Below are 16,503 nucleotides of genomic sequence, written 5' to 3'. Positions count from 1 at the left end.
TAAGAACTCCTGCTGGAGCACAGCTGTAGAAGTTTCTTGTTTTTTATATTTTAATAACGATGTGTTGTGTGTTGGTGGTGGTTGCCATGGGGGAGGCTTCCCACCACTTGCTACTAGAGTCACCCTACCCTGGTCAGGGAAGCCGTAAGCTTCCATTTCCAGGGACAGTCGCATACTAAAAGGAGGGATGACAGAAGGTCTGTTCAGAAACAGCTGCTGGAAACGGGTTTCTGAGGCACAGGCTAGGGCAGGGTGCTGCGGGTAAGATCTCACCTTCATTGCATATGTAGAGGCAAGGTAAAATCTCCGTTTTTCCAGCGACCATTCATTGCACTCTGCATACAAGCTTTCAACTGGAGATGTTCGAAAAGCTCCCAACATCAGACGGATACCCTGGTGGTGAACTGGGTCTAAAATCGCCAGGGCAGACCTCCGTGCAGAGCCATAAACCAAAGACCCATAGTCAAGCTTTGAGCGAATGACGGAAATATAAATACGACGCAGGACTTCCCGGTCTGCACCCCAAGACCTGTGCGACAAGATCTTGAGTATATTTAAGGCCTTCATTGACTTGACTTTGAGATTTTTTATGTGAGACACGAAATTGAGCTTTTGGTCAAAGATGACACCCAGGAATTTGTGTTCAGGCATGACAGTAATATCCTGGCCATTCATTCTGAGTGTGGGCTCAGGAAAGACACCCCTCACTCTTGAGAATGGAACACAAACAGTTTTCTCAGGAGAAAACTTGAAACCGTTTTTAGTGGACCAGTCTGAAAGTTTGTTTATGGTGAGCTGGAGCTGTCTCTCACACCTGGATACGCTTATGGAAGAACAGGATATTTGAATGTCATCCACATATAAGGAGTACGTGACAGACGGTGGAATTGCATGGACGACAGAGTTCATCTTTACAATAAAGAGTGTTACGCTTAGAACAGACCCCTGCGGGACTCCATTCTCTTGTGTGAACAGGCGGGACTGTACAGTTCCCAGCTGCACCCTAAATGTTCTCCCCTGAAGAAAGTTTGCAACGCAACGGAAGAGCCGACCACGTATCCCAAAAGAGTGTAGGTCACGAAGGATGCCATACCGCCAGGCGGTATCGTACGCCTTTTCGAGGTCGAAAAAGATGGATACACAATGCTGCCGTCTGACAAAGGCCTCCCTAATAACAGTCTCCAAACGCAATAGCTGGTCTGTTGTTGAGCATGCAGTTCTAAAGCCACACTGATATCGGTCTAGGCATTCATTTTCTTCAAGGTAGTACATAAGCCTGCAGTTCACCATACGTTCAAAAGTTTTTCCTAAGCAACTGGTAAGGGCAATAGGCCTGTAACTGCTTGGACTGGAAGGACTTTTCCCTGGTTTTAGCAGTGGAATGATGATCGCCTCCTTCCAGCGGGACGGGAGGCAGCCCTCATTCCAGAGAGAGTTAAAGAAGCATAGAAGAGTTTCTAGCGATGAAGGTGTTAAATGCTGCAGCATATAGTACGTGATGCGATCTGGCCCTGGAGCTGTCTGTTTTGAAACGCTCAGTGCTCTTAAAAGTTCTGTTATGGTAAAAGGCCTATTGTAAGCGTAGTTGTCACCAGTACCACATGACAGGGTGCACTTCTCGGCAGAATCCTTGATCTTCAAGAACTCCCGTGTGTAATGAGCAGAAGAGGAAACGTTTTGGAAATGTTCACCTAAGGCGTCAGCCTGGTCTTCGATGCTCTGACACGTGCTTCCATTTATTTGCAGAAGTGGAACAGAGAAGCTCCTGTAGTCGCCTCTGATTTTTTTCAGTCTGTCCCATACAAACTTGGATGGAGTGCTACTATTTAAGGTGGATACGAAATTTTCCCAAGATTGCCGTTTCGCTTGTTGCCGTGTCCACCTTGCTTTCGCACGGGCTCTTTTAAAAGCGAGTAAGTTTGCTGGGGTTGGGTATCGTCTAAACTTACCCCATGCACGGTTCTGCTCCCGTCTGGTGTTCGCACAATCACTCGTCCACCAGGGCTTGCAGCGTCTAGGAAGACGACCTGAAGATTGCGGAATGGATTTAGTGGCTGCGTCAATAATAATGTCTGTAATAATGTCATTTGCTTCATTAATGCCGAGTCAATGAAGTGATTCTGCTGACAGAATGGCTTCTTGTTTAAAGGAGCCCCAATCGGCAAATTGTGTTTTCCAACGGGGTGGTCGGGTAGTGAGGGTAGCTGCCAGTTGATTGAGTTTTAATACAAGAGGGAAGTGGTCGCTACTGTAAGGACTGTCGGCAACTGTCCATGAAATGTCTTGGAATAGAGATGGACTACATAGTGAAATGTCAATAGCTGAGAAAGTCTGTGAAGCCGAATTGACATGTGTTGCACTCCCTGTGTTGAGAAGGCAGATTGGCAAAGATGTTAGCATTTTCTCTAACATCCTACCTCGTGTGTCAACTTTTGAGCAACCCCACAGAGGATGGTGTGCATTAAAATCTCCAAGCAGAAGAAAAGGCTGTGGCAGCTGTCTGAGAAGGTCTTGAAGTTGCTTTTCTTCAACCTTAGCTGATGGCGGCAGGTACAGAGAACACACCGTCATCACACGGTCAGTGCAAATCTGCACTGCAACAGCCTCAAGATTTGTAGAAAGTTGGACATCTCTCGTGGGGAGTGCTCTCGCCGTGAGGATGGCCACACCTCCAGAAGCACGTGCAGCATTCGTTCGGTCTTTTCTGTATACGTTCCACCGTCGGAGGTGGCATGGATTTTCAAAGTTCAGATTAGTTTCTTGAAGACAGAAACAGACAGCACTGTGTCTGTCTGATATATCATCGATGTCATCAAGATTCCCCAGAAGACCACGACAGTTCCACTGAACGATACTCTTGCAACTGGAACTCATTAGGAGTAAGCAGAAGAAGGGGGTCAGCAAGGACTGAAACGCAACCTGAAAACGTGAAGACCCTGCGAAATGTTGGAACATGAATGTGGAGAATCAAGGAGCTTGTATCCTTGGTGGAGGGGCCTTTTGCTGTTCTTTGCCTTTCAGACCCCGTCCTCTGCCGGTGTTTTTCTTTCTCTGCTCTTTGCCCAAGGACGAAGTAGTACTTGGAAGACTCGATGACGACTTCTGCGATAAGCAGTCGTCATCATCGACATCCATGTCTTGACTTGTACTTTGGGACGGGCCCTTGGCAATCCCGTCCCTAACGGAGGGAGATGCAACAACCTCCTTTGAGGTTGTGGCGGCCTCTCCCTGGCTGATTGGCTGTGTGGCCACTGGAGGAAGCACCTCTGTGACCTTCTCTTGGAGTTGGGGAGTGTGGTGTGGAGGCCCGGTGGTCTGGGTCTCCACTGAAACTCTGAGTGGTGCCACTCCCCTGCGCACCACATCAGAGAAAGTTCCTTTCTTCTGGAACTGCAACTGGGCTCTCGCCGCTCGGTACGTGACGTTTTGTTCGATCTTTATTTTGAGAACCTGTTTCTCCTCCTGCCAGAAAGGACAGGATCTCGAGTACGCGGGGTGGCTACCTTCACAGTTGGTGCAACGGATATCATTTGAGCATGTCTCTGACGAGTGGTCTTTGCCAGCACACCTTGCACAGACAGCCTGTCCACGGCACACCTGCGAACCGTGGCCAAACTTCTGGCACTTGTAGCATCGTCTTGGATTGGGGATATATGCCCTCACATGACAGTTTAGATAGCCAGCTTTGATTGTTGATGGAAGACTGTGGAGCTTGAAAGATAGGACTACATGTTTCGTGGGAACCTCTTTCCCATCTCTGCGCATCACGATTCGTTTTGCCGAGACTACACCCTCGTCAGCCAGCCCTTCCTCGAGTTCGGAGTCTGAGCACTCAAGTAGTTCACTCTCAGATATCACACCTCTTACGATGTTCAAAGTGCGGTGAGAGCTTACGGTTACAGCTGTTTCTCCGATGTGTGTGAGGGAATGCTGTGCACTACTTTGTTTTCGGTTATCCACTTGGACTTGAATGTCACCACTGCTCAGCTTCTTGGCGCTGTAGTTCTTGCCAACTACACTTTCCAATGCTTTAGCAACTGCAAATGGTGACATTTTCGAAAGTGGTTTTGTTTCGTCTTCGGAGTGTACTACGAGAAACTTTGCGTACCATAGTTCAGGTTCGGGTCTGTACAGGAAAGTATTCTTATGCTCGGTGCGGGACCTTTTCAGGCTCCGATCATTGGGTGATAAAGAATTAGAAGCCATACATATAATGGAACTATTCGGTGCCAAAGTCCTGCCGCCCACCACGGAGCCCAACCAGGGGACCGCGCTTAGCGCCGTAGCAGGTACGTTCACACTATACCCACGTGCAGCTTCTGGAGGGTGAAAGACTGCCCAAGGTTGACCCTTGCCGCCAAAGTAGGTGAAAAGAGAAAGGGAGCAAAGGGGGGAGAAGATAAAGAGAAAGCAATGAAAGGAGAGATGGCGACTAGCTGAATAGTCCTGGCCGGGCCTTCCAGGACCACCCGTCTATGGGAAGCAGGGGCCAAAGCGGTGTGTTGCTTTCCCGGAGGGGCCCCGAAGGGTCCTAAACAACCTCCGGGTCCACTCAACCGCCAGGATCCCCCTTTCCCCAGACACGGGAAAGCCACGCACAGCGATACGTGGGGGTCTCCCTCCTGCGGCGACCCAACCGTGAGTGCAGGAGGGGGCTACTGCGGCTCCTGCCGGGCGATGGGGGCGCCAAGTTCCCGACGCCGGGAGACTGATAACAGTGACGGATCTACTGGTAAAGGACTTTGCCAGTTGTTGGTTAATAAAAGGGTGTCCTGACTCTTTCATCTCTAACCAGGGCAAGGGCCCTATATCCACCTCCGTCCATCTCCCAAAGGATAAGGCTTGGCCGCTTGAAAGCCCACTGTCAATCGGAACTCCGCCAGGTTCCAAGTTCACCGGCTCCCCAGATGGCCCCGAAACGACGGCCCCCGAGGAGCAGCCACCCTCTCTATCTCTAGATTCTCCAACCGCGGCTTTTCTTTTACATTTCGTGTGGTGGGAGGAAATGACTTTGGTCGAGGCTGCCGTCTTCAGGTTACAAACTCCGCACCTCCAAACAAGTCGAATTTGATGATCGATGTAGTGAGACTCGAGCTTTGGTCTTGATGTAACTCGTGCACTACCGACGTAGCACTCAAGGTTCACTGGTGGGTACACCACTACCCACTCCTCCATCGCTTCAGAATCCGAAAGCCCAGTCAATTCTCAAGGTCTAAAATAATTGACAAGAGCGTTGGACCCCTTCTAATTAGCAGGGACCAAACAAGAAGCGCAAAAAAGGGATCCGCTCTGCCAGAACGGCCAAAGGCCACGGGCGGTCCAGTTAGCCGGTGTTCCACCGTTACCAGGGGGGCCACGTGGAGACCGGAACGCCCAGTGACTCGGCAAGCTACACAAGAGAGTGAAGTCAATGCAGCACAGGTGGCCAAACGCTTGCTAATGCAACAGAAAACATGCCGAGACACTCCCCCCACAGTATTTTCCCCTGCCGTCACCCCATACTTTGTGAGTTTGTTCCTCAGATACACGACCCTAATGTGGGAGAAATGCGTCGAATACGTAGAATGTCTCCACACAAAATGGGGTAAAAAGATGGACTAAGCCCGGGATTGCGTGCCATGGGACACCCAAGGGATGTCGCACGGTTGGTGGCACCCAGCTCCCGCTCTTGAGGTCCAGGTAAAAAAAAAATAACCTTTCAAGTTACTAAAACCCAAGCAAAATCCAATTAAAATAATCGCCAGGAAGCCGAGTGGACAATCAAAAGGAGAACTGAGAAAGGGACTTAAACAAACAAGGCTGCCAAGAACTGTTTTGGACGCCAGCCATGCCACGCCTGCCTTGTGAAGCCGAGAGCCTGACACACTTTAGGGGTTGTAGAACAAGTAAATCCCATCGCGCCGAATACCAGCCAGCTACCGTAACTTCTTTTCCTGGAAAGCACTGTGGAAGCGGCTGACTTTTGCTGACTTTTTCGCTAATTTTCCTCTCCAGGGTAGAAACCGCACTGTCCCATACGATCGCCACGTCAATGATAGTAATATCATCCTTGTCCTGCAAGACAATATCCGGCTTCAACCTTAAACCCTGGGCCAAAAACACTCGCTCTTGAAACACCTTGGCCTGATGGTGGTGGTGGTGGTGGTGATAGGGCTTGCCGTTGTCGGCCTCACGTATGTGGGCAACGTCACGACTCACGCCATGGGGGAATGTGCGTCCTGGGCCGACTTCTAAGGGAACTGTGCCGACATATGTCTGAAAGCGTCTGAGGAAAACCCAGGAAAAACCCCAGACAGCACAGCCCGCACCGGGATTCGAACCCGGGTACCTCCCAGTCTCGACGTGACATGGCCAGCACGCTAACCACTGAGCCACGGGAGCTGGTACCTTGGCCTGAGGATTATAATTCTTAGACAGCCGCAGCACTTGGTAGCGAATGAAATTGTGCCGTTCGACACGTGGGCCATGAAGCCGATCACACAATTGTAGAATGTGCGCCGGCGTCTTTTCAGATTCGTGACAATGGTGGCAAAGCCTTTCCTTAAAATCCGCTGCGTGCTTGTTGTAGCGAGTCTTACAGGGATAAATCCCCGTACGTAAGCACAGCGCTCGAATACGGTCACCATCTTTTAGGTGCTTCGTATCAGCGTGAAGCCACCTGTTTGCTAGTTGGTCGTTCACGTGGGCAAACGAAGATTTCAACTTGTACCTACTGATCATATTCTGAGTCCAGCACCCATGTGCCTCCTGAATCATTCTCGCTAGATCATCACGAATGGGTTAGCCAGCCGCTGAAGACGCGCAAAAGATTAAATTTGAACTTGCGAGGTCACAAATGCTAACTGTAGAACACCTAGGCCGCCCCTCCTGCAGGGCATCCAGATGAGAGACGACGGGAAAGAGCCCGGAAGGTGGAGCATCTTCTTGGCCTGACGCATATGCACCTTGTCAATTTTTTCGGCAAGGCTAATTACTCCAAGGGAGTTGGTCATCCTGTATAGTGTTCGTTGTACGACGAGCTCCTTATAACATCGTAGCCGTTGGAATGGCTTGAGGGACGCGCAAAGTATGACTTTCGTAATCTCTTCTGCCTTCTCGTCTACCAGCGAAGGCCCACTGCGGATATGTATCTTGAGCCCTAGGTATATAAGGGGCTCCTCACGTGTAACCGGTTTTACCGTACACCCAGCCACTGTAATTCGTGCAACGCCATAATCAAACCAGCCTCTATCTGAGGACCAACCAAAATACTGAGTTTTCGAAGGGTTAAGCTGGAGCTGGACTTGTTCCCGAAATCGTTCCATTATGGTGTAGAGCGAGAAATGAGGCGACCAGGCTCTACTGAGGTTGATGGGTTTAATGACGGTTAATGGCGATGAACCGAAAACGAAAGCTCGGGCCACGCGCAGTGCTGCGCGCAACCGATGGCGGTGCTGGTGATGATTATGACGCTGCTGCTACAGGGCTCCCCCCCGTGGCGGATGACAAAGCTGGCGAGGAGGGCCGAGGTTGGCGGAAAGGTCGGGCGCCGAGGCGAAGGAGTGCAGGAGCCGGACCCGAGGCGGCGGGCGGCTCGTAGTGTGTGAGCTGCGGCGCCCAATGCACTCGACGGGGAGGGGAGGAATGCTGGAGACAGGAGGTGAGGACGGACGTAGGGAGGGCGGGTCGGGCGATACCAGAGGTGCCGACTCCAGGAATGCGGGCTTGAGCCTGTCGATGGCCACAGTGTCAGGTCCCCGCGGAAGATCGAGGCGAAAAAACTTCGCGGCTCGCGAGATGACCTTGTAGGGGCCGTCATAGGGAGGCTGCAAGCTGGAGCGCACAGAGTCCCGGCGGACGAAGACGTGGGTGGCTTGATTAAGGTCGGGGCTCACGAACACGCGTGTTGCGGGACCGGAGCGGGTAGGCGTGGGCTTGAGGTCCCGGAAGAGCTGGCGGAGACGGTCGATGTAGGAGGAAGGGTCGTGCACGAGCGGGGCCGATGGGCTGAAGAATGCTCCGGGAAGGCGGAGCGGGCAGCCGTAGACCATGTGGGCCGCACTGCAGTCATCCTGGCGGATCGCGGCGCGAAGGCCAAGCAGGACGAAGGGTAGACGCTCGGGCCAGGTTGTGTCGCCGTGGTCAGTGGCGCGGAGGGACGCCTTGAGCTGCCGATGAAGGCGCTCGACCAGGCCGTTGGCAGCCGGATGGTAGGCCGTGGTTCGGATGTGATGGGTTCCGAGGGCGCTGCACAGGTGACGGAAGAGGGACGATTCAAACTGGCGTCCTCTGTCCGTGGTTACAGTGGACGGGACGCCGAATCGGGAAACCCAGGAGAAGAGGAATGCGTGGGCCACCGTCTCTGCCGTGATGTCAGGAATCGGCGTTACCTCCGGCCAGCGGGTAAAGCGGTCGATGCACGAGAGCAGGTAGCGGTAGCCTTTGGCCGGAGGAAGCGGGCCGACCAAGTCGATGTGAACCTGGTCGAAACGGGCATCTGGCGGAAGGAACCGCGATGGAGGCGAGATGGTGTGGCGGTAGATTTTGGACCGCTGGCAGGCCAGGCAGGCCCGCGCCCAGTCACGGACGTCGGCATTCATGCGAGGCCATATGTAGCGCTCTGCGACGATCTTTTGCGTGCCGCGCACGCCAGGGTGGGACAGCGAGTGGAGGGCGTTGAAAACATGCCGGCGGAAGGCCAGGGGAACGAAAGGGCGCGGGGTACCAGTAGAGGTGTCGCACCATAGACTTGCCGTCGAACCGGGGAGCGAGAGCTCCCGGAAAGTGGTGGATGAGGCGGGGGATGAACGAAGGGCGGCGAGCTCTTCATCAGCCTGTTGCGCCTGGGCGATGCCGTCCAAATCGACCGCGGGGGGCGGATGGAGAGCATTGACGTCCGGCCGCGAGAGTGCGTCGGCAGCGGCATTGTCTTCGCCTGCGACGTGTCGCACATCGGTCGTGAACTCCAAGAGGTAGCACATGTGGCGGGTTTCACGAGGGCCGATCGCAGGGCGAACATGAGAGGCTTGTGGTCGGTGTACAGCACAAACGGACGGCCCTCGAGAAAATGGCGGTAGTGCCTGCATGCCAGGTAGGCGGCGAGGAGCTCACGCCCGAAGGTGCTGTAGCGTGTTTCGGCTGCCGATAGGCGTTGGGAAAAGAAACCGAGAGGTTTCCAGTGGCCATCCTGACGCTGCTGCAAGACTGCGCCGACAGCAGCAGTGGAGGCGTCGACGAACAACGCTGTCTCGGCGTCAGGACGAGGATGGTGGAGCAGCACAGCATCTGCCAGGGCCTGCTTGACCTCCTCGAACGCGCGTTCTGCTGCCGGTGTCCACTCCAGAGGGGCAGCACGGGCCTCTTTCGGATGGTCAGCGCCGAGAGCTGCGTAGAGAGGCTGGAGCAAGGCAGCACAGCGAGGCACAAAACGTCGGTAGAAAGTCACGAGGCCGAGGAATGAACGAAGTCCTTTGCGAGAAGTGGGGGCAGCAAAGTCTCGGATGGCCTGGACCTTGGATGCGAGTGGCCGGATGCCTTGCGGGGTGATGGTGTGTCCCAGGAAGGTAAGGGTGGTAACGCCAAACTCGCACTTCGCGGCATTGATGGAGACTCCGTAGTCCTCCAGGCGCGAGAACAGGGCGCGCAGATGGGCGCGATGAGCCTCCGGAGATGGACTTGCGACGAGGATGTCATCCATGTATGCGAATGCGAAGTCCAGGCCGCGGAGCACTTCGTTGATGAATCGTTGGAATGTCTGCGCAGCATTACGCAGGCCAAAGGGCATCCGCACGTATTCAAAGAGGCCAAAAGGGGTGGTTATAGCAGTCTTCGGGATGTCAGGGGGATGGACGGGAATTTGGTGATAGGCTTTGATGAGGTCTATCTTGGAGAAGATGGTCGCTCCGTCAAGATTCGCGGTGAAGTCCTGAATATGGGGAAGCGGGTATCTGTCCGGTACCGTGACGATGTTGAGTGCACGGTAGTCCCCACATGGGCGCCAATCACCAGGTGTTGCTTTGGGCACCATGTGGAGAGCGGAAGACCACGGGCTGGAGGAAGGCCGAATGATCCCCAGTTCGAGCATGTGCTCAAATTCCCTCTTGGCAATGACGAGGCGCTCCGGAGCCAGCCGTCTGGGGCGAGCGAAGACAGGGGGGCCCCGTGTCACGATGTGGTGAGTGACGCTGTGGCGAGGTGGGCAAGAGGCGTGCGATTGGCGCAGGACAGCGGGGAACTCCGTGACAATGTCGGCGAAAGCAGTGGGCAACGGTAGCCGTATGGTGGGACTAATGGCGGCTATATGCGCTGGAGCTCCATAAACGTGCAAAGAAGTAGTGTTGTCGACGAGGCGCTGGCGTCTAATATCCACAAGAAGGTCGAAATGGTGGAGGAAGTCGGCGCCAAGGATTGCGAAGGGGAGGTCGGCGATGGTAAAAACCCAACGAAATACTCTGCGCAGGCCGAGGTCAAGGGTGACGGAGCGTTGACCGTAAGTTGAGATGGTGGACTTGTTGACGGCCTGCAAAGCCAAGTCTGGTTGTCGGTGTCGTTTTTCTGCGGCGGTTGGTGGAACGACGCTCACGTCAGCCCCGGTATCCACCAGGAAGCGACAGCCGGACACGCGGTCCGTGATCCGGAAGAGCCGGCTGTTGTCGCCCCCAGCCATGCCAGCCGTTAATGGTTGGGGGGAGCGTTTCCCGGCCACGAGCAAGGGGCCTGGCAGTTCCTTGCGGCATCGCCGAATTTTCGATGATACCAGCAGAAGTGGTGCTGAGAGGGCGAAGGAGACCGTTGACGGGATGGCGAGCAGCGACGGCAAAACGGGCGCCGAGGGGAACGTGGTCGCTGCGAGGGAATGGCGTCCACCCGGTTCACCAGGGCCGCCACCGTAGTCTGGAGTTGCTGGAGCGACGTGCTGATGGCATTGATTGCAACGTCCACCGGTGGAGGGGAGGTGCGGGGGGCCAGGGCGGCAACGGCTCCTGGAGATGGAAGGCCAGCAAAATCCATAATACGGTCCGCCATCTTCGCCAAGTCATCCAGGCGGGAATTTTCGCCGGCGGCCAGGATCATGCGTACGTTGTGGGGCAAACGTTGTAGGAAGAGCTCGCGTAGTAGTGAGTCGTCCGTGGTAGGGTTGCCGGCGAGGTCGCGCATGCGGCGTAGGAGCTGGGTGGGCCGTCGATCGACGAGCTCTTCCCTGTTCAGAAGCTGCTGCAATCGCCGCTCCTCCGAAGCAGATGTACGGCGAATTAACTCGTCCCGTAAGGTGTCGTAGGGCAACTCGGGGTGAGGGTGGATTATTAGGTCACGGACTTCCGCCGCAGCTTCGGGAGGAAGGTTTGCGATGGCATAGCCAAACCTTGAGGCTTGAGAAGTGACGCGGCGTCCGTCGAAGAGAACCTCCGCCTGCGCGAACCACAGCTGAGGGTCGGAGATGGAGAAAGGCGGCAGGCGGAGCGGTGCCACAGAAGCCTCAAGCGGTGGAAGTGGCGGTGGCCGGCTGGGAGGCGAAGAGCTGGTGGAGTGCTGGTCACCGTTCATGATGGTGGAACGTTGGATCACGTCCGGGTCACCAGTTGTAGAGCGAGAAATGAGGCGACCAGGCTCTACTGAGGTTGATGGGTTTAATGACGGTTAATGGCGATGAACCGAAAACGAAAGCTCGGGCCACGCGCAGTGCTGCGCGCAACCGATGGCGGTGCTGGTGATGATTATGACGCTGCTGCTACAATGGCAATCAGTTCTTGGAAAGTCTTGTGGTTATCTGAGAACAGTCTGATCACAGAAAGAGCACAGAGAAAGAACACAGTAGTTTTCCCTGCCGTTACCCCATACTTTGTGAGTTCGTTCCTCAGATGCACGATCCTAATGCGGGACAAAAGCGTCGAATGAGTAGAATGGCGTTTATTTGGCTAAAACAGGAACGTCCCCCTAAAGGGCAAAACGACACCAGGCCATGAGCTGCATTACAACGACGCAAAGCGCCGCTGTGTGGTTGACAATTAGCACAATTGCTTTGGTCAAATTATAGTAAAAAGGGGGGATAAAAAGAAAAAAAGAACACGGATTCCACGCCGGAAAGTGCACTTTGGGGCATTAAACGAATCTTGTGAAGCGATTTAAACAAATTAAGCTTCCAATGAGGACCCTTGAGGCCAGCCAGCACACGTCGGCCCTACTGAAACCGACGTATTTACAAATTCGTCTTGTCGATGCGGAGGTAAGGCCGCGTGCGCCGAAGATAACACCTGCAACCTTGACTTGCTTGTCGGGATAAAGTTGCGCGACATCCCGGTACTTGGAGATCTTTTCGGTGTCTTTCCTCTCCAGTGTTGCAGCCGTGAAATCGCAGGAAATCCCGACATCACCACCAGCACTTCATCATCACTTTCTACCAGAATGCCTGGACGTAGCCAGGTGCTGTTGACGCACACGGTCCCGTCTTCTGATACGGATGTCTCGGGGGAGTACTTTCGCGCAAGGCGAGCAAATTTTTTGGCGCTAAAGTTATGTCGCTCCACCCGAGGCCCGTGAACCTACTCGCAGAACTGCAGGATATGTGGCGCTGTTTCCTCGCTGCTCTTGCAGTGATGGCAAAGACGAGCAGCAGGGTCGGTGAAATGCCTATTGAAGAGGGATCGGGTGGGATAAATGTCCGTCCTCAACCGTAGAGCCTTGATGCGGCCAAAGTCTCTAAGAAGACGGCTGTCGTGTTGTAGCCACTGGTTCGACAGTGGGTCAGAGCAATGGGCAAATATCCCGCGGTTGCTGTAATTCCGCTTCTGTTTCTCCCATCATATCTTTTTAGCGTCTCGGATGGCCGGGTGCACGTCCCGGGCTGCAGTTGACCCGAGGGGCACGCCAAAGTATCGGGTTAGTTTGTCGACCTGATAATTCAAGACCGCATAAAATAGTGCATCGATAAAGGCGTTGCCCATGCGCTGGAGACGTGCTATAGCGCCTTTAGCTGTACTGCTGGCGCAATCCATTGCAACGGCAGAACACCCAGGTCTCCGTCGCGTGGTGAGAGCCAGATGTGGGCGTTGGGGAGGGGCCAGGGAAATGCAAGACTTTCTTGATGAAGGCCCTATGTTGTTTGCCGTCCTTCTCAGCTCGTGCTAGCACTGCCAGGGAATTAGACAAGTCGTAGACCTACACTGCACAACTAGCTCACGGTAACATCTGACCCTCTGAAATGGCTTGAGGGCAGCCGAGTGTATATTCCGGATGGTCGGGGTACACGCGGGGTCGTGCTGGTCAGGGCCTCGATTGGCGTAGATACTTAGACCCAGGTATTCAACGGGGCTTCCCCTATCCACCGACTCGACTGATTTTCCAAGGACTTGAAGTGGTGGTATACTATAATCAAACCAACAGGTCTGACTGGACCATCTCCACCCGAATTATTGGGTCTTATGTGGGTTTAGATGAAGTCCTGCGTCCGTAAATTACTCCTCCGTGATCTTCATTAGGTGTTATAGGGCAGCATGGCTTTCAGAGAACACTACCACGTCATCAGCGAATGCCATGGCTGCCGCGGACGCCCCATTGACGTGGAAGCCCAGAGCAGACTCGTTGAGTTTAGCCAAGAGAGGGTCAAGGACACAGTTGAAAATATACGGCGATAGGGGATCGCCCCGCTTGATACCCTGCCGAAAGGGCACGTGCAGGCCATCATATTCTCCGTTGAGACAGTTGTCTCAACTCCTGTATGAGGTCGATGAAGCAATCTGGCGTACTGCGGCCCCGCAAGGCTGATAATAAAGCATAGTGACTCACAGTGTCAAAGGCCTTACGTATATCAAGGCTGGCCGCGCATAGGGGCTTGTGCATCTTCTTTGCTTCCTTCGGCTTGCAACATCATGATATTGGAGCTTGTGCTTTTGACTCCCTCGTACCCACTTTGAAAGTTGTGGAATCTGCTATGGGGTGCCAGGCGTTCCAGTAGTGTTCTGGATAGTAACCGCAGTAGAACGTTGAACACAGTTATCGACCGGTATTCTCAAGGCCCCGAAGGCTTAGATTTCTTTGGAATAAAAGTAGTGCGAGACATCTTCAGCTCCGGTGGGACAGCTCGAAAGTATAGCATGTTATTTAGAACATATGTGAGCATAGAGATAGCCCAAGCAGCACACAATATTGGGCCCATATTGGCTGGTCATTGGCGATACGGGTCCAATATGGAACCCGTATTGCCAAAATTTTCCCCATATTGGCGGAAAATGGGCAATATGGGCCCCATATTGCCCAGTTTCAGCCAATATGGGCAAAATCCTGGCAATATGGGGCCCATATTGCCCGCTTTGAGCCAATATTGGGAAGATATTGGCTGGTCATTGGCGATACGGGTCCAATATGGAACCCATATTACCAATATTGGGAAGATATTGGCAATATGGGCCCCATATTGCCCGCGTACACCCCATATTGACTGAACAATAAATGGTACGTACCCGTGCTGCACAAATGCCCAAGCAGCACGGCAAGATTGAACGTTGAAGCGTGTGAAAGACCCAATTCACTACATCGTTACATCCAACAACTTCCCGCATATGATACACAATATTCGAAACAGTCAACGTACGTGGCAATCCCAATGTAGAATTCGACAACTCAACATTCCACGTCTTGAAAGTCGCCGCCATCTTCCTTCGCGATGCCAATGCCAATCGGTCGAGCCGACTGAGAGCAAGCAGGTTGTTTGAGCGAAATCACGCGTCCTACAACTAATGCGCATGCGCGACAGCCCGAACGGACGTTTCATATGGCTAAAATGTCGCCGGGCGCTGTAATGATAACGAAATTGCGGCAGGTCAAGTAAAAAACACAATGTTTGATAGGAGGGATGGCTATTCTGTAAAATTAGGTGATTTCAAGTTGCTGCAAGCAGTGTAAATTGCTGTGGCGTATCTCCGTCACCGTCACGAAAGAAAGTTTCGCTGCTGTGTATTCTCGGAGCGGGTTGGAAACTGTTAGTGCACAGAATATTGCCGTCCCAATGAAGGCTTGAAGATCATGCTTCATAGGATCATTTCTATAGTATGATTGTAGACGACGACAGGCTGCTTGGGTAAGCTTTGATTTCCTTTTGTGTGTTCGCTTTGTATATATTTCGCTCTTTCTTATTCCTTTATTTATTATGGGTTAGATTAGTTAGTGTGCTTGAGGTGGCCAGTAGGCCGTTAGATTTTCGCGTCACGTTACCAACAGCGGTGTCACACGTCGAGTTTCTTCTTGCCCTGGTGAAGAATGCTCCTCGAGGGTGCATTCGATTTTTTCAGCACCAGGATGAGACTGATTTTGAATTGAGGGCTATATCTCTTGACGGTGCTGCCGTCTTGAAGGGTCTGGGTTCAGTTGATGTAGGGGGTACTAACGTCCCGTTGGTTTCTCTTGAGTCGAACCTGACCGTTGTGACGGTGTCCAAAGCCCCTGTGGGCATAGACGATGCGCACATAATCTCTTTGCTGAACCAATTTGGTGTAGTGAAGGACATTGTGCGGGAGAAGTACGAGCACCCTGATTTGAGCTCCATCGAGACCGGCAATCGCCGTGTGCTGATGGAGATGAAGTCTCCGGTGCCCAACTTCCTGCGTCTTAGGGGTAGGAGAGTTATAATTCGCTATCCCGGAATGCGGCGAGTCTGCTTCAGGTGTGGGCAGTCTGGTCACTTCAAAAGAGCTTGCCCGGCACCTGCGTGTGCTAGGTGTGGCGAGGTGGGTCACAGCTCATGCGAACGACCCTGCCGTCGTTGTGGGGGAGATCATCCGTCTGCTTCATGCTCGGTAAGGACATGGGCGAGCCGTGTGGGGGCCATGCCTAATGGCTCAGAGACCGGCGGCGCAGTGTCCGAGCGCCAAGGCGTGGTAGAGGGGGAGGGGGAGAAGGGTAGAGGAATGGGGCCCGCGGTGTCTGCTTCGATGGAGCCGAGCGCTACTTGTTCGCGTTCTGCCGTTGTTGCCCCTGTCGAGGTTTCTGGGCCAGTAGCAGCAGGGTGCGCGTCCCAGGTGCGTGTTGTACCTGCTCTGTCGGGCAAAGGGATCGTCGTTCAGGGAGAGGCCCGCTCAGGGCGCGTGGGAGGTTCAGAGACTCCGTGGTTTCCTAGTGATTCGTCGCTGGAGAGCATGGAAAGCGCAGTTAGTGCGGACAATGCAGCGGTAGAGTCCCGCCACGGTGTTAAGAGGAGGGTGTCCGATTCTGTGGTTGCCCTCGGTTCTGATGCGAAGAGTGGTGTAACGGGCTCAGGGGCTTTGCGCTCGCCCAGTGGCTTGCAACCAGGAAGTGTTGACAATGATGGTCGGGGCGTGAAAATGTCTCGCACCGCAGTCAAGCGCAGGGCGTCTCTCCCTGTGGCATCTGGGGCACTGTTGCCAGTTGCTTCTTTAATGCTACAATGAGTTATTTCTTCTTTTGCCTTTGGTTTTTGATGGCCTGCTCTCTGGCAACGCTCAATTGCAGGGGCCGAAAGCAGTTTTCCGTTATTCAGTGGGCACGTAGTTTAGGTGTTGATGTCCTCTTGCT

The 16,503-nt window shown here is 53.6% G+C and overlaps 1 protein-coding gene across 1 annotated transcript; it reads right to left on the bottom strand.

Annotated features, from left to right (window-relative positions):
- Positions 1-2,967: 2,967 nt before the first annotated feature.
- On the bottom strand, positions 2,968-4,053 carry LOC135373458 (uncharacterized). Its single transcript, XM_064606656.1, has one exon. The coding sequence runs from the start codon at positions 4,051-4,053 to the stop codon at positions 2,968-2,970; it is 1,086 nt and encodes a 361-aa protein (XP_064462726.1).
- Positions 4,054-16,503: the final 12,450 nt, after the last annotated feature.

The sequence above is a fragment of the Ornithodoros turicata genome, unplaced genomic scaffold (assembly GCF_037126465.1).
Source record: "Ornithodoros turicata isolate Travis unplaced genomic scaffold, ASM3712646v1 Chromosome25, whole genome shotgun sequence".
Lineage (NCBI taxonomy): Eukaryota > Metazoa > Arthropoda > Arachnida > Ixodida > Argasidae > Ornithodoros > Ornithodoros turicata.
This window is presented reverse-complemented; position numbering and strand designations above follow the sequence as displayed.

Excerpts from the sequence above, each read along its gene's own strand:
- LOC135373458 (XM_064606656.1), bottom strand. The coding sequence starts at position 4,053 with ATGTCACCATTTGCAGTTGCTAAAGCATTGGAAAGTGTAGTTGGCAAG.